The sequence below is a fragment of the Hemicordylus capensis genome, chromosome 5 (assembly GCF_027244095.1).
Source record: "Hemicordylus capensis ecotype Gifberg chromosome 5, rHemCap1.1.pri, whole genome shotgun sequence".
In the NCBI taxonomy this organism is placed as follows: domain Eukaryota; kingdom Metazoa; phylum Chordata; class Lepidosauria; order Squamata; family Cordylidae; genus Hemicordylus; species Hemicordylus capensis.
The window spans coordinates 215,620,832-215,648,818 of NC_069661.1; the positions used below are offsets into that span (position 1 = coordinate 215,620,832).

The 27,987-nt window shown below is 47.0% G+C and overlaps 2 protein-coding genes across 11 annotated transcripts in view; one reads left to right on the forward strand and one right to left on the reverse strand.

The window, feature by feature from the left end:
- The first annotated feature begins 34 nt into the window (after window positions 1-34).
- On the forward strand, window positions 35-27,910 carry LOC128326360 (zinc finger BED domain-containing protein 4-like). Of its 6 annotated transcripts, none has more exons than XR_008307997.1 (6): window positions 35-146; window positions 1,429-1,543; window positions 6,017-6,140; window positions 13,627-15,532; window positions 17,674-18,172; window positions 26,369-27,910. XR_008307997.1 is itself a non-coding variant. In XM_053253056.1 (3 exons), exons 1-3 carry the CDS (start codon window positions 22,134-22,136, stop codon window positions 26,436-26,438), a joined length of 792 nt encoding a protein of 263 aa, XP_053109031.1. In that variant the 5' UTR covers window positions 18,453-22,133; the 3' UTR covers window positions 26,439-27,910. The 6 variants fall into 6 exon arrangements, 1 of the variants encoding a protein (XP_053109031.1); XR_008307994.1 differs by lacking the exon at window positions 35-146 and having other exon boundaries at window positions 1,287-1,543; window positions 13,627-13,887; window positions 15,447-15,532; XR_008307996.1 differs by lacking the exon at window positions 35-146 and having other exon boundaries at window positions 1,287-1,543; window positions 13,627-13,734; window positions 15,447-15,532.
- CACNA1I (calcium voltage-gated channel subunit alpha1 I) overlaps window positions 15,437-27,987 on the reverse strand; it is a 228,718-nt gene continuing 216,167 nt past the window's right edge. For 3 of the 5 annotated variants that reach the window (XM_053253047.1, XM_053253048.1, XM_053253046.1), the window contains 2 exons: window positions 26,424-26,620; window positions 15,437-18,469 (listed from right to left, as the gene is read on the reverse strand). In XM_053253047.1, the coding sequence (XP_053109022.1) occupies window positions 17,765-18,469; window positions 26,424-26,620 (902 nt within the window). In that variant the 3' untranslated portion in view covers window positions 15,437-17,764. Of the gene's footprint in view, window positions 18,470-26,423; window positions 26,621-27,987 lie in introns of those variants that run through there. The other 2 variants (XM_053253049.1, XM_053253050.1) reach the window with 2 other exon arrangements.

Sequence of the window (27,987 nt, forward strand, 5' to 3'; positions counted from 1 at the left end):
ACAGTGATTTCGCTTCACTGCAACAGCAAGAGGGCTGCCTTACGAGCAACAGGCCCTGCGCAGTTTGCAGAGTTGCTGGTATGCTGTGCATCACGTCAGTCATTCAGTCTGACCAAGTATAAACAAAGGACACAACAAGTAATAAAGTAAGCATTCAGTTTATTTAGGGTGGCTTACTAAAAGGTACCCCACCAGCAGTGGTGGCTCTTACCAAAGGGTAGAGTGGGTGGAGTCCTCCTGAAAATATTTGTCAGCCATTTTTGTCAGCCTCCGTCTGTCTTCTGTAGCCATGTCTCTGTCTGTTCACTGCCTCGCTGTCCGTGCCTCTTCCCTGCCTGCCGTCTGGCCCCAGTGTGTATGTCAGGGGTGTACCTAGGCAATTTTGGTGCCTGGACTGCCCCCTCCACAAGGCCCCGCCAAACCTACTTTTGGGGGGCCTCCTGCTGTGCTGAACCTCCACTTCTTAAAATTTCAGCGCGGCTGAGGGGTGGCTGCCGAGGGGTGGCTGCCGGAGGGTGAGCTCAGCAGTTCTCCTCTCCCCAGCAGCAGCAACAGCCAGAACAATGCTGGGCCTGCCCTGTGATGTCATGGGCTCACAACGATCTCTTTCATCTGTGCAAGTGCACCTCGCAGTTAGAAAGAGACTGGGCTGAATGGAGAGGCTCAGCATCATTCCGGCTGCTGCCCCTGCTGCCGCCAGGGCGGGGAGAGAAGGACTGTTGAGCTCACGCCCCGCTCCCACCACCGGCAACCACCCCTCGGCAGCCACTCCTCAGCCGCATAGTGGCTGAAATAAAAACAATAATAAAAACAACATAAACAAAACACAACTGAGGTTTGGCATGGTATGGCAAGCGCAGGGTGGCTGCCCGTGCCCCCCTGACATTTGGAGGCCACAGACAGGGGTCTCAAGGTCCGAGGGTTAGAGCACCTCTGGAGGGTGATGATACTAGAATTTTGTAAACACCAATAGTAACACACAGAGTTGTTCATATTTGAATATTAATGAGGCACGAGCCAATTATGTATGTATGTATGTATGTATTTCTATACTGCCCAAAACTTGCATCTCTGGGTGCTTTACAATTAAAATCATTTAAACATTTAATCAATTAAAGAATTATAAGGTTTGCCTTGATTTTCAGAAGGTGGGCAGAACTTAAAATGCCATAAGCACCAATCAGAAGGCATTGTGCTGATTGACTCCTCAGGCATCCAATCAGAGTGCCCAGAGGGTGGGGAAGTTTTTTTCCTTTTAGCTACTTGTTGATTACTATTCAGTAATCTTTTGCAGTTTGTTTGTTTGGACATTTGTCCCAGGGAGAATCCTGTAGAGAGTGTGGGAGAGGAGTCAAGAGGAAAAGCAAGGGAAAGGGAAGGAGAAAATAGAGGTGTTGCTGAATAAATCTTTTGTTTAATCTACTTAAGATTTCCTTGTGTGTATAAGGGAAGCAGCTATAAAGCAGAAGAAGAAGCTATAAACTCAGAAGAATCCAATCACTATTTTGATTAGAGAGCAGGTAGGCTGGCTGGCTGGCTCTTGGTAAGTCTGATCTTTTGCTGGCTTCTTTGTTTGGAGGGGAAGAATGAATTCTCTGCTTTCTCGCCCTTGCTCTCTGATCTGATCTGTATGCAAAGCATTATGGCCCATTTCCAAAATGACATGCCATAAAACAATGGAAGGGACAGCAAACTGTAAGACTGGACTAATTAGATTAGAAACTGGCATAAGAAGCCAGAAAGTTCTTTTGGGGCACATATATAGATTTTTTTTTTAGTCCAAACCACTGTTCAAATAATTGCAGAAATGGCTTTCCATGTCGGTGTGATGTAGGGAAGTGTGAGCTGGCTTGCTTCGAGCCAGATTCTGCATTGAGCCGGCCTGGTTTCAGTGGGTCAGGTTTGAAATGGACCAGTCCTCCAAGTGGGATGGGTGGGTGGGGGAGTTAGAAAGCGACAGACCCCTGGTTTGAAGATCCAGCTTGTGGGCTGGCTCAGGGAGTATACTTGTAAAGGGCATTTGTTACAAGTTAAGGACATTCCCTGGAGTAAATGTGGGGGTAAATTTAAATTACTTTTAAATCCAGGTGTCAGGCTGGCAGGGAGGTTGGAGGTAGCCATGGCAGTGGGGACTCTGCCACCCCCCACTAGTCTCCCAAATGACAACCTGGGCCAGCTGTGGCCTGGTTTGGGCCTCTGAGCAAACGCAGAGGCCATTTTGTGACTTCTGCACATGTGCAGAGGTCACACATGCATGGTAGTGATGCAGATGACCTCTGCGTATGCACGGAGGTCACACAAATGGCCTCCATGCTTCCACAGCTGTCCCAGCCTGTCATTTGAGAGGCCGGTGGGGGTGGGGGTTGGAGGAGCCCCTGCTGCCACTACTGCCACCCTGGCACCTGAATTTTAAAGGTTAAAAACTACCTTTTTCTCCCCCACCATATTTACTCTAGGTAATGCCATTTACTTGTACATGGGAATCTTCACTTAATTCCCCTTTGCAAGTTTCCCCCTCCCCACCCCGGTAATGGCTGGACTGCACTGGACCCAGTCAAATCCAGCCAGGTCAAATCTGGTCCAGATTTGAACTGAACTGGTCTTACAGCCAGGTCACACATCCTTACTGTAGGGATGTATGTAGAGAAGGAATGGATTCTGTTGGAAGGAAAATAATTTTAAAAATCAATTTGCTATGCAGATAGCTAACAGGTTTTTCTCTGGATTGTGGCCAGTATCTGTAACATTAATATGTCCTCTGGGGATTATGGTTCATTAGGCAAGGATTAAGGAAGTGATCACTATTTAAAACATTTGTTGTTTGTTGGGATGGACACCCAGGCTAAGTAGTGGGCAGCCAAGGCGGTCAGAGAGTGGCACCCAGATGTTCAGCAGGCATGGAGTAGGGAGAGGGTGTCTGCATGCATCTTTGCTTCCCATGGTGTCCTCTAAGTTACAAGAGATGGTTCATAGCTGCAGCAATCAGCTATGTGATTTTTCTATTATATATGTATGCATTTTTTAAATAAGCAGGCAGAGTTGCCCTTCAGAATGCATTTGTTTTCCACTTTTGTATCTGGACTCTGCTTTACTTGTGGCTTATATAATAATAATAAATAATAATAATAATTCGATTTCTATACTGCCCTTCCAAAAATGGCTCAGGGCGGTTTACAAAGAGATTTAGATTTAGATATAGATTTATTTACTTTTACATGTATAGCCTGTGCTTCCTCCAGAGTGGTGCACATGGTTACATTTATCCTCCCAACACCCCTATGAGGAAGGTAATGCTGAGAGGTAAGTGACTGCCCCAGAGTCACCCAGTGAGTTTCATGTCTGAATGGGGATTTGAACCTGGATTTCCCCAATCTAGTCCAGCACCACTAACTACTGTACCACTAACCACAATAATCAGGCAGACAGAGCTGCCCTGATGACTTCAGAATGAATTTACTCTCCACAGAAGCTGCCTTTTGTAGCTGGTCTGTGCTTTACTTGTGGCTTATACCATTCTTTTCCTACGTGTGTGTGCTTGTGTTTGATCCTGCTGTGTTAGATACAAATCTACACACTACTGTTGTCATGTTAAGCACTATAAAGCAACTGATGTTTTCCATAGTTCTCTTTATCTCTGCTGATGAGCAACTGAGATTTGAGTGTGTTTGTATTTTGATCCCACTTGTTAGCTACAAATCTGCACTTTGCCAGCTATTGCTAAGGCACCTGCCTAGTCCTGGCTCCACCTCTGCAGCTTCCTACAATTGACTCCACCTCTCACTACCTGTGGCTCCACCCTTCACCTGCCCTGCCTAGCACCCCCACCCCGCTATCCCAGGAACCACCAGCCACCACTGCCCACTAGCTTAGTTACATTGGTGGGAGCCAGTGACTAGATTTTTGGGCTGCTGCTGCTGCAGCTAGATTCTGCCCACATGCATGCCTCCCTGGCCCCATTCAGCCACAAACACACTGCCTCCCTGCACATTGTGGTGTAATGATGTCATTGCTTGGTGGGTGGTGCTGGGCAGTGATATCATTAGATCATGTTACTGCTGGTAAAAGGAGGCAATTCACTGGCAATGAGTCAGTGGACGAGTAGGGGCTGCAGAGGGAGGGAATGGGTGGCTTTGGAGGCAGGTGGTGCACACCCCCCCACCATGGTGCTGGTGGGTGACACATGTCCTCTGCACACAGTTGCCAAAGGATGTAGATCCCAAGGTTGCCCAAGGATTAGATCCATCCTGTGAGATTATCACCAAGCTAATATCTGAATTTTGGATTCCTGAACCTCTTACACTCCTAACAGCAACTCCGTATCAGCTTTGCAAAGTGTTTGATGGACTACACTCACCCTCTTAGGGCCCTTCCAGATGCTAGGTTATTCCATCTTGACCACTGATTGTTATGGAGGATTTTGTGGGGGATCCACACAATTTCAGCAACATCCCCTGATTATCTGCTACTAACTCCTGTGAAACTCTTTTGTTGTTGTTGTTGCTTTGAACGTTTTATGGGCTCTCTTGAAGGCCAGTAACGTTGCTAAGCACTGTTCCTTCTAAGGCGAACGCTTGTGTGCGCACTCACACATTTTTTGATGTCCACTCAGTTAAATTTAGATCCTGCCCAGGTTTAATCAGGAAGGGTCCCACTCTGAATGTACGTGTGCACACACTGCCTTGATACTGCAGCCCAGAACAAAACTCATTCCACACACAGATGAAAACATTAGAGAGAACACTGTTGCTAAGCCTCAGATTTCTGCGGGGAGCGCATTTCACAGCCTAGGAGCTACTGCAGAGAAGGTCCAATCTCGAGTCATCACTAGACGTACCAGTGGCACCTGGCACTAATGACCTTAATGTGTGGTGGGGATTGTGCAGAAAAATGTGCTCTCTAAGGTAACCCAGACCTAAGACGCTCAGGGTTTTAAAGGTAATAACCAACACTTTGTATTTTACCTGGACACATTTCAGCAGCTAGTGCAATTGTTTAAGTATAAGCATAATGTGGTCTCTCTAGGTTACTCCAGAGATCAATCTGGCTGCCACATTTTGAAATAACTGAAGTTTCCAGACTACGTACAAAGGCAGTCTTATGTAGAACACGTTGCAGTCAAGCCTGGACGTTACCAACTGTTGCACCACTGTTTTGAGGTTGTTCTCTTCCAGGAATGAACACAGCTGTTGAATCAGCTTCAGCTGATTCAAAGCACTCACAGAAATTTGCAGGTGAAAATCCCCTTGTCTGGAAGCGCTGTTGGTTCTAGAGGCTAGTTTAATTATGTTTAAAACATACTTTAGTTCTAATTTGAATTTTTTAGAATCAGTGGCTGATATACAAACATTTTGCACACCATATAATATTTCCCGCCACAGTGCAGAAGGAGTGATTTTTGTAATTCCCCTTTCCTTCTGTAGTTCACTCTGCCTCCAGAAAAAATGCCCTTGTGGCTTGCAGGATCCTCAGAGACATATTTCTGGGAAGCACAAAGGGCTGTAGTACAAAGGGAGATCAGTAAAAATCACTCGTCTCTCTTGCTGGGCGTGGGAAATGTTTTCTGGCATGCACAGTAGTCTGGATGTCAGCCAGTGTTTAGATATTAGTTTGTTCTTGGCTTGGCTTGATCTTACACCATCTTCTTCTTGATTAAGAGAGCTTTTTCATACATACCACTTTCTCAATCATTGTGCTGGTTACTTACACACTGCAATCAAGTAACCTGTTCAGCTTTGAGATAAGCTGAGTAGATGAGCCCCCTTAAATCCCTTTTATCACTTGTTTCCCAGACTGCCTGAAAACAAACAAATGCTATTTGTTGCCAACATATTGTTGCATTCTTGAGATGTGTTTAAGCTTCTTCAAATTGCATAGAAGAGTAGCATGACAGAATCAACCTCAGCGAAAGCAGAACAGTTGCAGAATGTTAAAAGCTGATGGTGGCCAACACAGATTTTTGTTTTCAATTTCATACAACAGACTGTTGCTTGTTTCTTTTCTTTCCCCATCTGGACAGGTATAACAGCATATATCATATTTGCCCCTTTTGCTAAGTTGGATTCTACCCACCCCTTTCTGTGTGACCTGGGCAGATCCACATGGAGCCACATCTAGTTTCGTCCTGAATTGCCACTCATCAGGTATAGTGTTAAATCAAGTGATGTGCCTGCATATGTAAACTGGTTCCAAAACTTCATCCTCCATGTATGCTCTGCATAGCAATCTATAGATGGGATGGCATGCATGCATTGATTTCTAGATAAGCACTTATGAGGCTTGTTCACACAACCCTTAACAGGGTAGGAGCCTAGCCAGGGTACAGAGCCGTGTGTGCAGCACTCTCGATTGTCAGCTGTGAGAACCCAAACAGTAAGGCAGGAGGAGGGGGGAGGGATCATGTGGGAGGTGGGTAGGAAGGCATTTTGTCCACCCTTGGTAAAATTCTGGGCACAGAATGTGGGTTGGGTGCGCCCATCCTACCCAGCTCCTGCCTCCCACACAAGCCCTCTCCCTCCCTCCTACCTTGCTGTTTGGGTTCACATGATTGCTGATCAGGAGCACTCATGGATCTCCTACCCTGGCTGCGTGCTCCTCTTAGCCTGTTTAGGGTCATGTGAACAAACCTATTGGATATACTTTGAGATGTCAGGAAGCAGGGTGCAGATTTGTGTAGCAGGAGGTTGCCTGGAGGCCAGTTTACTTATGCTGACTAAAAGCATCAAATGCATTGTAAAATGGGCCATAGGATGGATGAGCAAGATAATGCTGACTTTTCTGGACCAAATATTGCTACTTGTCCATCTTCCGATCACTGTGAGTGGGTGGCCAGTTCTAAACAAACATTTTTATTGGAACTAATGTACAAACACAAAAGCGCACTATATTTGGCCTCTGGGGCTTTTCTTTGAAGCAGCTCCTCCATGGTCTCTTCTATTCTGCTGGGCTCTGCTTGGGTTGGGGGGGGGGCTTAGCAAGAAGACTGAAGTTACAAAAAGTGTAGAGGGGGTCCTCCCCCCTTATTCAGAGAGGTGTGAAGGAGAGAGCAAAGAGCAAACTGTCGCCTAGACATCGGGGCCCCTCCCTCAGGGGCCCAGAGGCATTTGTATCCCCCCCCATTCAATTGTAGCTATGCCTCGGCTCTCTCCCTGATTTATCCCAAATTGCTGAGTTCTGATCCCGGATCTACCTGGCTCCAGATCTTTATTTATTTAAACAGCTGGCAACTCTGGTCATGAGTTTGTTCTCTTGATAATCAGGTGAAAAAGCAGAGTAATCTCCCCTGTGGCAGGAACGCAGAGTTAATGGTTTACCATGGTTAACGGAGACACAGCAGCAACAAGCTCTTGCCTGAAGAGCGGGAGAAACATCACACAGTAGTGATTCTTGTCAAAAGGCAATACTTTAATGTTCAAAATTTTCTACACAAAGTGCATTTGTCTCCTGTGTTTTGTTTTGGTTTACTTCACAAGACAGGGGAGAATTTCCAGTTAGACCTCTTTCTCTCCTTTGTAGCTTCTGAGATCTAAGAAATTTCCACATGAGCACAGAAACAAGAGCTCTGCATTTTCTTGTGACTCATACTAAATGGGCAGGACGAGGGAGCCCCTGTGGAAAGCAAAACCAACCAGGCATAAAACAGACCCTCTCAAAAATGGAGTAGAAAGCTAATTTGCACAAGCAACCAATTTTGTTGTGTTTTAACAACTCGCTCTCTGGGAAGAATAGATGTTTCTTCTTTTTCTTCAAAACCATTAGTAAATAATTAAAAGAGATAGACAAAATATTCTCTAAAGATAACCTAGTCCTCAGTTGCCATGGTAACCCCTTTCCTAGGCCAGAAGCCTTTTGCTTTTCTTGTGTAGCTAAACAAAATGCAAGCAAGGAAGCTTTTTTTTTTAAAGGGATGAGATTTGGTTGATAGCACGCATATGTCTGTGCTGTCATATATTCCAGTTAAACATCAGAGCAGGGTTTCTTAACCTTGGGCCCCCAGATGTTGTTGGACTACAACTCCCAGAATCTCCAGACATGGCCTTTGTGGCTGGGGATTCTGGGAGTTGTAGTCCAACAACATCTGGGGGCCCAAGCTTAAGAAACCCTGCATCAGAACATTACATAACAGAAGGTGGCTGGGATCTCTATAATCACAAATCAGAGATACCAACTACCTTCAAATGAGATACACGGAAGCCCTATTAAGGCATTATTACACTTGTGGATGCAGTACCTGGGTTACAGTGCCCACAAGAATGAGCTGGCAAGCCTGGGGACAGAATCTCCCCGTGATAGAGGTTGCTGGTTTCTCAAGTCAATGGTGGGGCAGGAATTCTCCCCGAGAAGAACCTTTGTCTCTTTAAACACCGTAGCTGTGCAGAGAGGGATAGTGGTGGTGAAGACGTATTGGCTCAGGGATGGGGCTTGCTCGTGTATTCCTGTAGGTGCTATATCTGGTACAGCATCCACAGTTTTAATAATGTCTGAACAGGGCTTTAGTATCTCCTACTAAGAAGTCCAGCACAAAGAATGCAGGGCCACTGTTTAGATAACAGATCCATTTTCCTAACAGCACAGTTCTTGTCCTCTCCTGTCTTTGTAGTTCAAACTATTATTCCTTATTGTTCATTTGCAAGTAGTTATACACTTACACTAAGGCTGGACTCCTGTGTACACGTGCATAGGAGTAAGGGAAGTTTAGCCTTATCTGTGGATTTCAGTTCTCAGTGGTATTAAACTGTGGCAGTCTTCACATTGGGAAATTGTCCCTTGGCAGCAGACAGAGACAATTTGCAAAGATAGCACAAAAGGGTTTCCCCCAGGACTCCCACTGTGCTAGAAGTTTGAAAATAAATCTCTTCTGTCCTAATGTTCCGAGAAGTTTTTAAATAAAAACCTCAATACATATAAGTTGTGACAAGAATAACTGAAATGCATGAAAGAAATCACACACACACGATTAAAAAAATCATACCCAGGATTCTTAATTGCCTAATTTACAGCCCAGAAAAAGGTCTTCATGTGTATTTTGAACTGGAGTACATGTCACAAATGATGACTGGAGTCTTTCAGTTGCTGTTTAAGGATGGGTAGATGGCACTACCCTGGTACCACTGAGAATAGGAAGACAAACTTCTCTTTCTCCAGTGATGAGAGATGTACCAGCATGAGAGAGTTTTCATTTTAGGATATAAAAGAACAGTGCATGCCAAAGGTGGGTTCTCACCATGCTCCGACAGTTATTTTGAAAAACTGCATTGCAGCAGTATCTTCTGATAGACAGCATTTGAAGAGAAGACAACAATCTGACAATGTTTTCTAAGTGTGTTAAATATAGTGGCCTCGGGAGCCACCTTACTTCAACAGAGGAGCTCCTGTGGGTTGCCAAGATAGATGCTACTTTTGAGTGAGCTGTAATTCCCTTTGGAGAAGCTTCATTTCTCAGCTCAAAGGCCTTCTTCATGCAGACAGTCTTTGACCCAACTAGCAAGTTGAAGATGAGATCTTTGACTCTGATGAAGACCCTTTTGAATTAGATTGATACATTTTCTATCTTTTTATGAATAGTCTGTGTAGAAACTAAATTCTCTCCTGATTCTGCCATTCCATCTTTTTTAATGAGAGGAATTAGAGCAGAAGACTTAGTATTATATTCTAAGATCTGAGGAATTCAAAATTGACTTGAGGAATAAAAGCAGAATAGTTCACATCACTTTTTCTCTGTGTAAAAGGTGCACGTTCTTAATGAATAGAAAGGGTAGTCAGTTCTCAGACTGTATGAAGTGAGGGCTATAAGGAAAGCTATTTGGGGAAGACAGGTAGCCATAAGTTCAAAGGAAGAGGTCAAAGAGCACCATGCCAAATTATCTAAAGGGAATCTATATATTACAGGCATATACAGAAGACATTCCTCTTAAGAAACTGCAAGTATGCCTGTTCACAGAAAAGGTAGAGGCCATATTGTAACTCAGAATCCTGAAATGCCCTCTACCTACTTTCAGAGTGCAAGTGGTGAGCTCCTGGCAAGACTCTCCTGCAGCAAGTCCTACACTGCAGACCTCCATTTTCCTAGGTTCAGTCTTCTTAAAGAAACATTATGAACTGAACTCCTGCCAGGGAGTATCACAGTCTTGCTTTAGTACTTTTTTTTGTGTGGGACACCTGATGAGGATCATGGACATGACAACTTCTGAGTAACCTAAACTGCAAAGTTGCTGCCGCTCAGCCTTCACCACTTTGCGTAGAATGTGTGCAGTAAAGGGTGTGATATCAGCCTGGGTCAGAAGATTCAGTTGGTAAGGCCAAGGATCTTGCATAGCCCTTCGAAGTACATGAACCTTTGGGCCAGTGTAGGACTACCAGGACTGTTTGTGTCTGTTGTCCCAAGGTCTTTTGGATGACTCTGGACAGCAGCCTGAAGGAAAGCCTGCCAGATTTCAACAAAACTTGTACTCAACAAGTACAAGACTGCCAGCCAGTCTCATGTCAACTTGATTTGCAGGGCTGCCTTCTCTCTTGTAATCCATTCCCCTGAAATTTAAGATCATGCAGCGAAGCCCTGCTCCAGCATGGTTCAGTGCTAGAGCAGATGCTTTATACACAGAAGGTTCCTTGGATGGCTGCAGCAAATCAGAGCAAACAATACTGCACTGGGCTAAATGCATCAAATGTCTGACTCCAATTCACTTGCTTTCTTTTGGAGACAGGTTAAAACTTCATGTATTCTGTGGAGTCTATGAGAACTAGGTTATAAAATTGCTGACAGTTGCTGCTGCTTATTCATTTTTGTACATTTTAATCTTTTTTATTTGTTTTAGCTTTTCAGTATAAACTGCCTTGAGGACAGTCCAGTGGAGAAATGGCATATAAATATTATAAAATAATAAACATAATTAAAATGCATCCACCTCCTTGGATTGAAGACACCAATTTTGGAGAAAAAGTGGTCGAGCTGGTAGTTCACCACGGATGCAATTAGATCCACCCGAAGCCCGATTCAGATGTTATTAAACAGCCCTGCTGTAGCTGTGTACAGCCCCACCTCTGCCATGTCACTCACCCTTACACCCCACCTCTCACAGTTATGACAGGGCTTTTCTGAAGAGGGAAGAGCCCTCCCCATGATGGCAGGAACATCCATGATTGCCATCATGCAATCAACAATTGTGAGTGACGGGGCACACGGGAGTACTTGGGTGGGGCAGGGACTCACCAGGAGCTGTGAAGCAGGGTTCAAGGCCCACGTGGCAGCAGTGGCTTGGGTGTTGACATGGATCTGGTTGACTCAGATCAGGATCAACCAGACCACTGGTTTGGCAGGGCTTCACAGCCCTGACCTTTGCAGCAGGTCAGGGCTTCAACCAGACCACTGGTTTGGGTTTCACTGGTTCTGTGGTAACCCTGAGAATGAGCAAGAATAGGGACCCCACAGAATGCAGGGCAAGGCTGACATGGCCTGTAGCCAGGTTCAGATCAGCAAGGATTCACTGCCAAGAAGTGGCTTAATTAGGCTTGTGCAGAGCCATGCCCTAGCCTGGCTGCAAATACAAACCTTACTTGAGTAACCCTCCTGTGCTGTTTTAATCCTCCTCTTGGGGAGGTCCTCCTGAAGGCAGGCATCTGGCAGAAAGGCAAGTACTGTGGCAGCGATCCTGTAGGGTTTATCTAATGCGGTGGTGATGTGTGGGATAGAGGGCTCGGAGGGAACTCCCTGAGGAATTGGGGATTGTGACCTGGCCCATGGAAGGTTTCGTTCTCTGGAGGCTCAAAGGAACTGCTGGGAAAAACTGGGTCGTTGGGGATAAAGCTCATAGTGGGTTTTGAGGGCCCAAGGGCCTCTGGTGGTGGGCAGGGATGTGCATGAACTGGTGCTGGGCTGATCTGGCAGCGGGGGAGGGGGTTAGCTTTAAGGAGCAGTGAGGGTGCTCTTACCCTCGCCCCCCTGTGCACACACACTAGCCACTTCCTGTCTGATGCTGACCGGGACAGCAAAGAGGGTATGCTGTCACCCACACAGCGATTTTGGACACAGCACTGGTGGGGGAAATGTGCTGGGGGCTGGGGAAGCACCCTCCCTGCTCCTTAAAGGTAACCCCCCCCCGCCGAACTGGCTCAAACACCAGATTGCTGGACTGGTTTGAAGGTCTGGAAAAGGACCTCCGAACTGGTTCGTGCACAACCTTAGTGGTGGGTATAGATTAGAAATAGACATGTCCTCCAGGGAGCCTTCTAAAGTGGGGTATCCTCTGGGGCAGGCTTCCCCAAACTGCGGCCCTCCAGATGTTGCTGAACTACAACTCCCAGCATCCCTAGACACAATTTTATGTGGCTGGGTATGCTAGAAGTTGTAGTTCAGCAACATCTGGAGGGCCGCAGTTTGGGGAAGCCTGCTCTGGGGTTTGTGGCAGTGGCATCAAGAGGAGATCTTAATTGGGCACTTTTGTCTCTACGGGTACTGGAGTGGTTACTTCATAGTCTTCGGGCTGGGATTCCTAATCGGCGGATGTCTCCTTGTCTCTCCACTGGGTATCCTGGGAATCTGGCCCGACCCCAGGGTGGACCCCAACAGTGAGTGACACAGCAGGGGCAGGACTTCCTTCCCCTTTGCCCCACTGTACAGGGCTACAGTGGCGCTGTTTCATATCTGAATCAGGCTCAAGTTATGTGAACAGAAACTTGCAGATTCAACACCCATTTCCTTTGTCTACTTGAGTAGTGTGTGTGTCTGGTTGAAACTCTGGTAACTGTCCTGCCCTTATGGACCAAAAGTGTTTTTCCAACAAACTGAGCAATGTTCATGCCTTCTTGTATCAAGCTGCAGATGTTGTTCCTGTCTGATGATGCATTCTTTTGTCACACTGTTGTCTGTGTAAATTACACTGTCCTTGCCCTCAGTGATATCTAGAAATATCAGAATTTAGCCCGAGCACCTTCAGCTCCAGCTAGTGGAGGTTTTCCTGCTTTCCCACTCAGACCTTGGGGCTAGTCTGACGATCAGCAAAAATCGGGCTAGCCTCTGCTAGCCTGATTTTTGCTGATCGTCAGAACCACCGGGCTTGCAGCCGAGCCCGGTGGTTCTGGAGCGGCTAACCCGCTCTGGAACCCCTGGTAAAAAGCAAGTTTGCGGAGTGAGCGCTCCGCAAACCTGCTTTTTACAATTGTGAGTAGCCACAGCACGCCTTCGTGCCGCACCTACTCACGAGTAGACTCCCGGCTGGGAGGCGAACAGCCGCCTCCCGGCTCCGGGGGTCTCCCCAGTATGCCCTGCATGCTCGCGCAGGGCATACTGGGGCTTGCAGGGGCCGTGCAGCCCCCGCTCCCCCACCGGCTCCATCACGGAGCCGGCAACTGTGTGGCCGGCCGATCCAGCCGCCCAGGGCTTTGTGCCCGTTCGTCTGCGTGGAGAGCAGGCTTAGCCTGCTCTCCCCGCAGTTTCTAAAAAAGTGGGTCTCACCAATCGTGAGACCCGCCTCCCCGTCTATTGAATCACATGATATGAAAGCAAGCTCCTTATCTTGAGAGGCTGGCACTTGTGTGCAGGTTATGAGGTGGGTTTCTGAGCAGTACCCCTAAAGAGAGATAAACTGGTTGTTCTTGCTGCCACTAAAGTGCTTGTTTAATTTCTGATTTAAGCATGATTGGAAGATGCAGCCATCAAGCAATCTAGTCCTGGAAAGGAGCCTCTAAGCATGGAAACTCATCCAAGTACAACGTCCTGACAAGATACCAGTTTGCCAACAAGTGGGTGAAGTTCATCAAGCCCAGATGAGTCTGTAGCAAGATCTGCTTGATTAGACTTCTAAACTTCCCCTGCTTTTCTATACAGTAAACAAGAATATCCTGCTCATCTGTATATCTATAATCATCCCCAGAAGTTCTATAATCTGATTTGAAGTAAGGATGCGTTTATCTTGATTCATCACATATCCATGGTTCTGAAGACAATGCACTGACAAATTTTTGAAGGCCTGAATGGAAGAGATGCTACCTAGCTATGAACTCTCTGTTATTCCTTTTATACCCACGAGGCAACAACCTGAATTACAGGGGCCTTTGTGAATATTCTTGGGTAGATGAGAGGCTAGATGGCAAGACCCAATACTGGAAATGCTGGTCACTGGGTCAGTATATGCGAAGCAAAGAAACTTCCTGTGAATGGGGTGTAATCAGAAATTGTAGGTATACTTCCAAAAGGTCTATCAAGTAGGGCTGTGCATGAACACAAAAGTCAGGATCAGGTCCGACTCAATCTAATCCAACCCCGCAAATGTTGGTTCGGGGTTGGAATCAAGATCGAAGTTGGGACTGGGTTTAGATGGACCTTAAAACAATTTTTTAAAGTAACTGGGATATTCACTGGAGTAATTGAATCAAAATTAAAAGCTTCAGGTACCATGAACAATCTCCCTCCCTGTCCAGTTCCTGACTAAGAAGAGTGAGGAGGGAGGAGAGAAGGAAAATGATGTCAAAAACTTGAGGATTGCACAGTCCCTGTATGCTGCTAATAGTAACCATGGTCTGGGAGTTCCAGAGAAGCCCTTCCCCTTTGTATCTTCAAAGTCAAACCTGCCTGTGATCATGGGGAAGCACTTTCCAAAAAATGAAGACTGTCCCACCGCAGCACCACAAAAGAATGGGGCTTTTGGATTATAGGATTGCTCTGTAAGCAATAGAGGTTTCAACCCTACCCTGTTCTTTGATTGTAAGTAATTCTCAAGAATTGCACATTACATCAAGATACATTACAAGTTCCCAATTCTGTGTTTACCTTATAATACTAAAGCAGTAGTTCTCAGAATTCTGAGACATTCCAAGGGCAACATAGAATTCCAGCTCCTTCTCACGCTCACAGCTCCCCACTATTTAAGGAGATATTGTAAGTAAGTGGGGACAAATTGGGCGTATGTTGTCTTTCTGCAATATCAAATGCGTGGTTCACAAAATGACTTTCTGAAGTGATCCTGTGAGTCCAGATATATGTGAGAAAGCTATATTGGATGAGGTTATCCATGGAGTTTCCCCAGGTAGGATTCTGGAGGGATGCAGGATCCCTAACTCAGGAACAGATTTGCACAATTCTTTTGGCAGGCATTGTGTGGGCTACTATGCCTGTGTTGGGTTTTGCATTTGAGCTGAAGTTGTCATCTGATTATTTCATCATAAGCACAGATGCCCAGAGAATCCATGCTGAGAGTAGTGAATTGGCCCCAGCATGGCCTCAACTTGAGTAGTGATGAAGAAGTTATTTAATCATTTTCAATCTCTGATTATATCTTTTTATAGGGACGGCTTGCTTTTCCCTGGCAGGTTAATGCATAAGATTTAAGGGGCAGTCTTTTTCTTTTTCTACTCACCCTTACTTTAAAGAGTGAACAGGCAGGGATCATGCCACAATTTAGCACAAAATAAACATTAAAAAAACCAATACCCTTGTTATTGCTTTATTAACACAGACCGGTGACTTCTCTGAAGCAGAGGGAACGGGTGCTCTCTTGTCTCCCAGAGTACTACACTGCTCGGTTCAGCTTATGCACAAGAAGTAAGAACACACATTTCTTTCCAAGAGATGAATTCATCCTCATTCCATCTCCTGTCTGTTGACACATTTGGAATTTACTGCCTCATTATATACATAAAGCCGCTTTTTAAAATCAGCATAATCTTTTCCTCCAAAATTTGCTGGGCTACAGTCATGGCTCTTGACAAGGCCTTGACCTGGGGTCCCAAAATGCAGAAAGGGCCTACAGAGGCAGGTGTGGCCCCTCAGTGTGGCAGTGGAAAGGAGAATTCAGTTCTGAGGACAAATGCCGCTCCCCGCTCCTCAGTGGCACATGCCTATCAGCAAAAAAGGAGCATATTGGAAGGGGAATTGTTCCCTCTGCAATTTTTCCAAAGCCCTTTAAGTAGGTTACTGACTTTTGAACTGGCCCCCTTTAACTGCAGTTTGATCTGCAGGAAATAGCAAATGAAAATGTTCATCTCCACACTGAAAAGCTTCACTTGCTGTTTTCTGCAGATCAAGCTTCTGTCAAAGACATAGGAGCATACTAGGCTGCTTTCTTGTTGTTAATTGGCAATCCTATTTCTCTGAATGCCCTATTCCTGCCTTAAAGCTGAAAAACATAAGATATATTTTCCAGAAACCAGTCTCCCTGGTAGAGGGCTCAGCTAGTGATGGAAAAAGCAAGACTGGATAAAAAGGCACCCTGAAAGGGGGACTGAGTCACGGGGGATGTGATATATAATAGGGAGAGATAAACAAACCTTCCTGATTTTGAGTGATCCCTATATATGACTGAATAAATCTAATCAAACCAGCCACTTAATTCCCTGAACCTCCCTGGTGATCAATCCACCCTCTATCTGCAAAGCACAGAAAAGGTGGCAACAACCCTTTCAAACATTCACTAGTGAATAAATTATCCATTGTATTGCATATATGCATACGTCTATGCACACACACGCACACGCACACACACTCAACTTCTGTTGTTAGGGCCAACAAGTGTGAATTGTTCTGAATTAGAACAGCTGGAGGAGTCTTATATGATGAAATCCAGGAGCCCCCATGTTGAATTAGATCACAAGGCTACAAAAAGCAGTAGTGTAGAACAAGGCTTGCTCTGTTCTCTAGGATTACACTGAATTTCCAGGAGTCAAATATGAGCCCCAGCTTGGACACAAAGAGCTAATTATGCTTTACATTTCAGGTTAATTCTGTTCCTCTTGTTCATTCTTTCCAATTTTATTCCCCCTCCCCCCAATATATTTGTAAAAAATAACATACCTTTCTCTAGAGATGGTTTTTGCACCTTTGGGCTTCTAAAATAGATTCTTCACAAGATCTGAACGGTAAAGGGGGAGAAAAAACCCTAAAAACCCCAAACCCTTTACAATAGCTTTCTTTCAAAGCAAAATCATTGAAAATCAGAGCATTTGGCAGCTGCCATGTAGTTTCTTCTGTCACATTCCCCCATATCTTTTAAAGCAACTCTGAATAGCTCTTGACACTCCATGGCCACCTAGACTTGAATGGTATTCTACTGACTTACCCTACCTCAGGAACTCAACGACACCCGGGGCCCTAGCTGTGGATCTTGCTGCACCCCACTCAGGTATCTCCATGGAGCCTCTTCACATAGCTAGCTAGTCCCTTCTGGAGATACGGACAATAGTTTTTCGTTTCCAAACAGAAGCATCAACCATACAATTTCCAAAAGAAATACCCAAACCCTAAAATCCCAGCTCGGTTCCTCATTTCGTTCTGAAATTATTCCCCCTCCCCCCAATTCCCTGCCCTTTTCATGCTTAGCACTTTCTGGAAGTCCTAAGCTCTCCGTAAAAAAAATAAATAAATCATTCTATTTATCTGTACATATATATTTGAATACGTAGAAGAGTAAACGGCTGCCTCCAGGCAGTTATCTGGCTGGAGGTTCTTCACCCTCTTATCCCAGCATTGTTGTCTTGTGATGCCCTTGACCCACTGCTCGTCTCTGCAGAGGCAGTGGTCCTAAGCATGGGCAGGGTGTTCACATATTGCTTTCGCGCTCTCATGTCTCTGAGGTATGGTACAAAAGTCTTTGTTTTCCACACTCGCGCACACATACATACGCACGCACACACATACACACAGACATATTTATATTTTGCTTTGTTTGCTTGTTTGTTTTCCCACAGTCCTCCCATTTGGAACTGCTGCTGCTAGGAAATGGTAGCCAAAAGATGCTCCTTGTCGACATGTTACTCTTCCTCCCAAGCTCAGGGAATCTCATCTGTTCCTCTTGCTGACTCCGCTCCCCAGCTCAGGAGGAACTGAGGAGCTGTGGCCTGCAGTACCGATTCTGTCCGAGCCCTGCGGTGTGTCACCCTCCTTTGGAGAAGGGCTGTTTTTGCAGAAGTCCGTTACCCATGAGGGCATTGATAAAAAACCCCTCGGGTCAACGGAATAGAACTGCTTGGCTTCAGTTGCTGCAGAACCCCGTGAAGAAGGGTTGGCATGGAGACTGCTGGTGCTGTTGCACTTCTTCACAAGTGCCAGACCTTGGGGAGGAGGGAGTGGGGAGAAGAGAGACGTTAGAGAGAGGCTGCTGAGGGTCTCTGACTGCTCACTGTGGTTGCCTCCACCCCTTAGGCTGCTCCCTGCACCCTCCTCGTCCGAAGGATCCATGGAGTCATGGTAAGTGCAACCTGGGCTCGTGCTCCCTCCGCTGCTGTGGCTCCGCTGGTGCCGCCGGATGTTCCGTAGCGTGAAGATCCCACGGCCCCTTAAGCTCTGCCTGCGGGAGGCAGGGGAAAGTGGTGCCACCAGGGCTCTTTGGGAGGCTGCTGTTGGCACTGGACACAGCGCTACTGGGAGGTTGAGTGTGCACTGGGGTGAGTCACTGAGGTTTAAGCTGTCCTCCAGCATGGTCTGCAAGCTGCCTGCTGAGCTGTTGCTCCTGCTGTCATCCAAGGAAGTGTCACTCTCCGTGGTCTGTGGGGCCAAGAGGCAACCAGAAAAGCAAAATAGTTTTCTCCATTCTTAATTCTACTGTGTGAAAGGAAGGGGGCAATGCCTATAATCCAATGGCAAGGTTCACATTAAAACAGCCCACAGCTGCCTACCCCCAGCTCCCCACCAAGCGCTTGTAAAGGACAGCATATTGCTCCCATCCTTAGCTGCTAATCAGTAATGTCGGCTAATAGTAGCAGTGTGCAAGACCATCACACAGACCACACTGCAAGCCAAAAACATCCCAATGTCATTTTAAAACAGGGATGCACAACTTTGGCCCTCCTGCTGTTGTTGGATAACAACTCCCATCATCCCCAAGGAAGGTCTTGCTGAATCAGAGCATGTTCTAGCAAGTCTAGCACTCTGGCCCCAACACTGGCCAGCTAGAATATAGCCGTCCTCTCACCATTTGTCCTCACAGCTGATAGAGACGTACTTGCCTTACAGTGAGTTTCCTTCCTTATCTACAGGTGAAATATTCACCTGTACAGGAGAATATTACATGGAACCAAGAAGACAAGGATTGTAGAACAGAACAATATCGGACCTCTGAAAAGTATAAGCATGCATATGTATTCAGTACTTGGTTTGGGCCACTTTTGCAGCAATTACTGCCTCAATGCGGCGTGGCATGGATGCTATCAGCCTGTGGCACTGATGAAGTATTATGGAAGACCAGGATGCTTCATTAGCGGCCTTCAGCTCTTCTGCATTGTTTGGTCTCATGTCTCTCATCCTGGCAAGTCAGGCGAGTTTGCTGGCCAATCAAGCACAGTACACTGTATACTTTTCAGAGGTCCGATATTGTTCTATTCTACAATCCTTGTCTTCTTGGTTCCATGTAATATTCTAATTTTCTGGGATTGTGAATTTGGGGTTTTCATGAGCTGTACGCCATGATCATCACAATTATAACAAATTAAGGCTTGACTTATCTCGCTTTGCATGTAATGCGTCTGTCTCATATATCAGTTTCACCTTTTAATTTGCATTACTGAAATTAATGGACTTTTGCACGATATTCTAATTTTCTGAGTTTCACCTGTATTCATGACCAGTAGCAATTGAGAAATTGGCCACAGAGCATGGTCTGGGGGCACATGATATAATACCTTGCTGAAGCTAAGGCTAGCTAGAACCTGGATGGGAGGTCCTTTTATTTTTATTTATTGTTAAATTATACCACCTTTCATTAAAATAATCTCAAGGAGGTCTACAAAACATTTAACACAATATAAAACCATAAAAGCTACACAATAAGAATTAAAATGGAAAATAAAAATCTAATTAAAAGTTTAAAAAATATGTAGAATATAACCATAAGATACAAAGCAGCAGGAAACAAAACAGTCATTTAAAAGCCTGGGTAAAAAGCCAAGATTTTACTTGCTTTCTAAAAACTGTGATGGAGACTGGGGAGCACATGCCTACCGGGAGAACATTCCAAAGCCTGGGGGCAATGACTGAGAAGGCCCTGCCCCATGCACGACAGGCAAGCCTCCCTTATTGTTGGCACACAGAGCAGGGTCTCCCCTGATGACCTTGTTGAGTGGGCAGAAACCCTTGGGAGCAGGTGGTCCCTCAGGAATCCAGGACCCAAACTGTTTAGGGTCATCTAGTTCCATCCCCCCACCCTAACAGTTTGAGGTATAAATGTAATAAGCACATATTCATGAATTCATTCTATCTCTTTGAAAAGCCATCCAAGACTGTGACCATCATCACACCTTGTGGTAATGGATGTCTTAACTTAATTATCATTCTGAGATGAAATACTTCCCTTTGTCTCTCTTGAAGCTAGTGCCATTCAAAACCATTGGATGTCAATGATAGTCTGTCCATGCTATTCATAATTATATACATCTCTGTCAGGCCACCCTCTTAATCATCTTTCTTCCCCTGGCCTGTCAATATTTCAGTCCCACATAACTACAGATTCAGGAGATCTCAGACATCCTCAGAATATCTGTGTTTTGCCTGTCCGTAAGGGCAAAACTACAAGTCCACCAACTGATCCTCTCCTAGAATACAAGTTGCCACCAAACCTATAAAATAGCAAAGTGGGGGAGATTTCAAGCAGAGTAGAGGTGGGGAGGAGGAGAGTGCTGAACCCATTTTCTGCTCACCACTCCCCTTCCCACAATTTCTCCCCACAATTGCTAATTTCACAGCATGTGAAGTAGATCTTACATGTGCATTAACTATCCACAGCTTTGCTGCCTAAATTATAGGGATGTGTACAAATCAATTTTTTTAAATTTGATTTGTGCCCCAAACAAATCACCCCTGATTTGTTTTGTATCCAAATCTACCCCGCACTGGGTAGGCTTGTTTTAAAAGGGGTTTTCTTTAAACAGAGGTTTTTTAAAAAGGTTTTCCCCCCAATAGGTTTTTTTAAAGGTCCCCCAATAGGCTTTAAAAAAAAAGGTTTCCCCCTCAAATAGGTTTTTTAAAAATCCCCCCTCCTTTTAAAATATTTTTTAAATTTTTAAATATTTAAAGGTTTTTCGGGAATGTCAGAATGCCATGTTGCGGGCAAAGCTCACAGCAGGGTGCCAGGCAGAGGTGGTAGGAGTCCCCAAGCTGGTGCAGGGGTCCTACAGGTCCCCATTGGTGAATTCTTTGGCCCAGGTGAGGTGGTGGCATGAAGGCTCTCCTATCCGGAGGAGCCAGCTGTTGCTGAACCAGTTCCTGGACTAGTGGCGGGTCCATCGGGTGGTGGTGCACTGCCAGGGCTGGTGCCTAATGCAGAGCCTGGTGGTGCCGGGGGCTCTCCTGCCAGGGAAGCTCCTTCCATGGTTGGGGCAGAGGGCAGGGAGTTGACAGCTGGCAGTGCGGCCAGATTTTCCCTCCCTCTTGCGGCCCTTCCAACGCTCCTCTCACCACTCAGTGGGGCCCCCTCTAATGATGCCCAGATTGTGGCGGAGTCTGGTGCTGGGTCCTCCCAGCCTGGCTCCGAGGAGGTTGAGTCTGCTGCTGAGGTGGAGGGGGCAGCCCCTCTGCCAGTGAAGCCGGGCCCTTCTTCTTCCACAGAGGGTGGAAGGGGGGTGGGTGATGGCGGTGGGTGAACACCAGCAGCCCCCCTAGGTCCACAGTCACAGTCTTGAGGCCCAAGACAACACCCAGGGCATTTGAGGCCACCCAGAGCAGTGATGTTTAGCAGCATTTTGAGGTCCCTCAAGATTCCCCAACCGCTGCTTGCTGTGTCCACTTCAGGGCACAAGTCAGTCGGGGCAAGGATGCACAGCATCTGGGGACAACCTCCATGTGGTGACACATGTGACAGCATCACCCGGATCTCCTTGACTCCGCTGGCAGTGTTAGTGCACCTTGTGTGCCTGCGACTAGTGCTGACACAGTCGGTGCACCAGCTTCCATGAAGCAGGGCACGCTGCCAGTCAAGCAGTGGATGCAGTCATCAGGCACAAAGCAGCCTGGTCACGTGGACCCACATCTCCTCACCCGTCTTATAGGGGAGATGATGGCCACTGACAATCAGCCTTTTCAGGTGGTTGAAAACTCTGGCTTCTGCTGAATACTCCAGCTGCTAGCGCCCGACTACACCACCATCCCCTCAAGAACCACATTCAGCTGGAACGTGGTCCCCTCGCTGTACAGGTGGTGCAGGGAGCTCGTGTGAGCCATGCTGCGTGCAGCACTGGCTGGCACCAGCGTGCATTTCACCACTTATCTGTGGAACAGTATGAGTGGGATGCATGCTGCTTTCCTGGCCCTGACTGTCCACTGGTGGGGTCTGGAGAGAGAGGGGACCTCCGGTGCTGCCTCTGGCTCCAGTGTGTCCCACACCACATTTTGGCACAGGTGGGCTATCTTGCATGTGGAGACCTTGGATGTCAAGCACACCAAGGAGGAGGTGGCAGCCGTACTCGGCTGCCAAATAGAGGAGTGGATCAGCGGGTTGCCACACCTCTCGCAGGGCTTCATTGTCACAGACAATGGGTCCAATGTTACTGTGACGGTAGAGTCAGTGATGGAGTATGTAAACATCTGCTGCATGGCACACATGCTCCACCTGACTGTCAGGGATGCCTTTGGCCTCAAGGAGGTCAAGGCATCCAGGGAACATGGCTGCCCCATTGTAGGTGCTGTTGCTGCCACGGCTGCATTTGTGGAGAAGTCCCGCAAGATTGCAGCCCACTTCCACCAGAGTGAGAAGTCCAGGTGCCTGCTTCACGAGCGGCAGTGTGTCCACGGGCTTCCACAACATCTCATCCCCACGGATGTAGATACCTGGTGGAACTCCACCTTCCTCTTGTTCCAGTGCCTACTGGAGCAGGAGGTGGCCCTCGATGACCTGGTGAGGAACGAATCCTTGGTCATGTGTGACCTATCCAATGCGGAGTGGAAGCTCATGTCCGAGATGGTGTCGGCACTCGAGCCCTTCCTGCTTGTGTGGCGACACCACTCCTTTGAACCAGGCCCTGCCCGCAGCTCTCCTCCTGGAGAAGCTGATGGGTGAATTCTGGACTTTGCTGACCATGCCAGAGGGGCGTGCTATGGCTGGAAGGCTGAAGGTCGGAGTTGTTGACAGGCTGGTCGATGCATTGGGTGACAGGGAAAAGTATGTCCTGGCTTGTCTCTGTGACCTGACCATCAAGGGCAATGTTGTTTGCGCCAATGGTGGAGGGACCTCCTGGTCGAGAGAGTTAGGGAGGAGGAGGTCACTAATACCTGCAGAAACCAGGAGGATGGTGATGGTATGCCTGCCGAGCATGCGCAACCCACACCCAGCAGCAGCAGTGTGGGCGACCCTTCAGCTCCTGCCCCTTCTTCTTCCAAGTCTGGCTGTGCAGCATCCCAGGCAGTGGCGCCAGCGCAGCAGGCAGTTCCTCCCACTAAATTAGCCCAGTGGTTTAAGCGGGTGTGCCTTCGGGCCTTGCCCGTTTTGCGGGAGGCTCGACCTTCCAGGCCCACCAGTGCTGTGCAGTGCATTGCCCAGTACTTGGAGGAGCCTGTGGAGGAAGACCCCGAGATGGACCACGCGCAGTTCTGGGCAACCCACTGCCAAGTCGGGGCAGACCTGGCAGTGGTTGTTGCACGCATCCTCTCCTGCCCACCAACCAGCATGTGAGTGGGTGTTTTCACATGCTGACGATGTAGTAACACCCGCTTGGTCCCGGTTGAGCCTTGGCTTGGTCAAGCAGCTGGTTTTCCTTAAGGTTAACCTCCCACTGCTGGGCTACCCTGAGTTGGAGGTTGATCTGAGTGAGTGATTGGCCCATGGTGCCGGTCACCTGCCCGGCAGCAGCTTCCGCTCATCCCTCCCCTCCCCCCTTCCTCCTTCAGCTGTGCCAAGTCGCAGCATGACTGCTAGTGCTGTGACTTGGCAACTGGATACACCCCCCCCCCCACTGCCATAACCCGATGCTGAACTAGCCCCTGGTTCCACCTGTCCACAGCATTCAGGGGGCTGTGGGCACACACCCAGACACTAGGCAGTTTGTGCCAGTGTGGCACTGTGTAAATATGTTGATGTGTAAATATGTAGATTTGTAAAAATGTAGATTTTTTAGTATTTTAAAATGTGTTGTGCTTGTGTTGCTTGGGTGGGGGAGGGGAGCGGGACTGCCAGAATGTGTATTTGTAAATATTTCACTGTGTGTAAATATGTGCTTGTGTAGATAGGTGTTGTTTGTGTGTGAGTGTATGCGTGCATGGAGGTTTCTTCTAGTGTGTGTGTGTGTGTGTGTGTGTGTGTGTGTGTGTGTATGTTGTCAGTAGTAGAGGTTTTTCCTTTCTGTAGATAGTGTTTTTGGTCCAGTTTGTGTATAGATAGTTGTTGATAGTGTAAATATTACTGTATAGCTGCATTTGTATATATACTTGTGTAATGTGTACTGTATATATGTATTTGTGAGTTGTTTTTATTCCCTATCCCTCTCTTTCCTTTTGTTTGGTTCTGCTGACATGCATGCACATACACATACCAGACATGCATGCACTGGCCATGATGAGTAGGTTGTCTCCCGGCACACCACATCGTGTGTGGCCTCCAGTGACCCTTCTCTGAGCCGGACTTTCCTATCCCTTCAATTCTTTCAGAGCCCCCCTCTCTTCCCTCTCGTTTGGTTCTGCTGACACCCCCCCCCACACACACCCCAGACATGCATGCACTGGTTTGGACATGATGAGTAAGTGGTCTCCCACCACAGCACATCCTATGTGGCCTCTGACCTGCCTCTGAGCCGGACTTTCCTATTCCTTTAACTTTTTAAGAGCTCCCCTTAGCAGCACACACACGCACACACCAAACGCAAACATGCATGTACGCCGCTGCGCTGCTGCCACCACGTGCCTGGGGCCCTGTGTGGCCTCCAGCAAAGATGTGGTGCACCAGACATAGTCTGAGGCGTTTATTTCCCCACAGGCAAAAAGCATGCATTGCACACACAAAGAGAAGAGCAGAAGACACAGGTGCGTATTACTTTAAGTTCTCCTTCAGTGTGTTGGTGTGTTTTTGCCTTGCCCCTCTTTCTTTGCAGTTTGCGTGCCGGTTTGGTTTAACTGCCTTATGCTAGTCTGTGCAGTTGTGCGGTCACAGCAGCAGGTCTGTTTCTGTGGTGGTTTTTTGGTTTCCAGTTGGTTGTCTTCTTAGTTGTGCCACGTTGTGTTGGTATGGTGTCCTGCTAGGGGCACAAAATGGGGTGGGTGGTGGGCACCCAGGGGTGCCAAGCACTCACCGAACCCCAAAGCATTTGGACACTTCTGTGATTATTGATGAATTTCTGAAGATTTTTCCAATTTTTGTATTCCTCCCATCGGAAATAATGGGGATTTGAGGTGGCCCAGCCAGCCCATTCTCCCCTTTGTGGGGTGCCCAGGGCACCCCAAAGTGGGGCTGGGGGCACTTTGAGTTCAGAGTTCATAGCAATTAAGATCACACACAGTTCAATGAATGGGGAGGGACTCCTAGTGCATTGCAATGAAGGGAAAAATTCTTTTAATTTTTTTTTAAAAAATAAATCATACAAACTTGGGGCTGCCTGGGGGGGAGGTTTGAGGCCATACCTGTCATGCCCCCAGACCCACTTTGAGGGGTCAAATCCCCTCAAATCCCCATTATTCCCTATGGGAGGAATACAAAAATTAAAATTTAGCTGCCCAGAGACATAAGTTTGGGCGGAGTATACATTTGATAGATAGATAAATAAATGGATAAAAATCTTCAGAAATTCACCAATAATCACAGAAGTGTCCGTTTGCTTTGGGGTTCGGTGGGTGGTAGGCACCTCTGGGTGCCTACGACCCACCCCGGTTTTGTGCCCCTAGGTGCTCTACATAGGGAGTACTGGGCCGGTTCAAGTCCCCATTATACCCTATGTAGAACTTTTTAGAACCGGTTTGAATTGGGCTTGAATTTGAACTGAACCGAGGTGGGGGTAGTGGTGGTTTGAGCAAAACTAAAACCAAACCTACCTACCCTGGTTCGAATTCAAACCAAACAGACCAAGCTGGTTTTGTGCATATCCCTATAGTCCAGTTATAAGACAACTGGACAGATCTCCCAATAGCCTCTTTAGCAGGCTGAATAACCACTAGCTCAAACAATTTTGTGTGAGCAAACCATCAGTATGAGCCAAATCAAGGAAGTAAGAGAAAAACACGCCTACACATGGTGTGAGCAAGCAGGCGTAAGACATTTAGTCTAAGTTTATTCAGTATCTTACCCTGTGCCTACCTAGTTTGGAACAATCCCAGTGCTACATGAATTAATCCAAAATTGTAGACCTCAGAGATGAGGTCAATTCTGACATAATATTGCATATATGTAGAAAAGAATTACAGGAGAGTGCAAAGTCTATCTGTATGTAATAAACATCTCTTTCTCCTCTACTATTGTGTGGGTGTCCATGTGAGGCTAAGATCTCAGACTACAGAAAGATGGAGAACTGGTACAAGGAGAAGTGCTTACCTGATGGATAAGTGAGCAGTTCACACCTGGAGATTGCAGCGATGCCCAAGAAGCCTGCAGAGAGATTTTAGGGAGATTCTCTGGGCAGGAGGATTTCTCTTGATCCGACTGATTGGCAGACACAGTTGGAAGGAAAAACTCTGCTTGGACTGGTAACAGAGGATTGGAGGCATCTGGAGAGAATGGGGCAGGAGGACCTGGCAGTCAGAGGAAGAAGAAATCAACACATCAAGAAAAAAGGTGAAGAATCTGACTTGCAAATATCTGCTGCTTCCACCAAAGCGAGAATTCTGCAGGGACTCACAGAGCAGATTCACATGTTACCCTCTTACTGAGGAAACATGAGAGCCCTGGTCACACATTATGTCCAATGCACATAGAATCTGTGTACAGTGCACACACGTGCAGATCTGTACACATGTACAGTCATTCATGCATTATGTTCAACACCCTTCCAAGCGCACCCCTGCTTGCTTACTCTGGGCAGGAAGAGCTAGTTTTTATGGGCTAGCAGTGCCTTGGTACTACCAGTTGTGTTTCTTTTCTGATGGTTAATCTTCCCTGAGTAGCCTGGAGGAAGAGAGTCCACCTAGAGGAGATCAACCATCACCAGAAAAGGCACAGCTGGTAACAAGTCCTTTATGAATAGATCAATCCATCAACACACCAGTATGGGAGACCGTGGCAAGAGTCCAGGGTTTATCTTCCAAGCATGGCTTGGCTTTACTTTGAGATCCTTCTTGCCTTAGAGGAGAGAAAGCCAAAGGCAATTCTGTGCTGACTGCAGGAGAAGGCCCTCTCAGTGGTCGTGCCTTGGCTTTGGAACTTCCCTACTGGAAGAGACCCGCTATGCATCCTCAATGTGGACCCCAGGGACAGAGCCACCATTGAGCAAACAGGTTCAAAGAACCCAGGCCACCAATGAAAAGGGCTGCTGGAGCCCCTGCTGCACGTGATGTCACATGCAAAAGGGAGGTGGCCCAGTTGCTAGAAGGCCCACCCCAGTCCTCCCACTCTCATTTCCAGGCAGTGCTTGCTGCCTGACAGAGTTTATTTCCTTTCCTCTCCCTCCTGTGAGGGATGGGAAGGGAAATAAATGCTGTCAGGTAGCAAATGCTGCCTGAAATGAGAGGGGAAAAGCTCACTCGGGCTATCCCAAGCCCAGGCCACGACCCCTTTGCATGTGACATCACACACATGGGGCATCACTGGTGGGGCACTGGGCGGGGTGGAACACAGGCCACCATCTGGCTGGTTCTGCCACTGGTGACCCCCCCCCGCTATTTTAGACTGCTTCACCGGGTCTTTTATCTCAAAACTGATTTCATTGGAACGGACTGCCTGTGATTCTCCTATTTTATAAATGTTTTCATTTTACTATTTTATTGTTTTCATTTATTGGAAGCTGCCTTGAGCATTTTTTAATGGAGAGGTGGGATATAGATGTAAATAAGTAAACAAATAAATAATCCCTGCTCTATCATGAACCTCATTGGGTACAGCAGTCATTACCTTCCACCCTAAACTATTTTTTCGGGTTGTTGTTGCAGTGTGTGTGGAGAGG

Coding starts and splice junctions, on each gene's coding strand:
- LOC128326360 (XM_053253056.1), top strand. CDS start 22,134: ATGCTGCGTGCAGCACTGGCTGGCACCAGCGTGCATTTCACCACTTAT. Junction 22,809..24,878: donor AGGTGGCCCTCGATGACCTG/GTGAGGAACGAA, acceptor ATTTCCCCACAG/GCAAAAAGCATGCATTGCAC. Junction 24,926..26,368: donor GAGAAGAGCAGAAGACACAG/GTGCGTATTACT, acceptor TGTCCATGTGAG/GCTAAGATCTCAGACTACAG.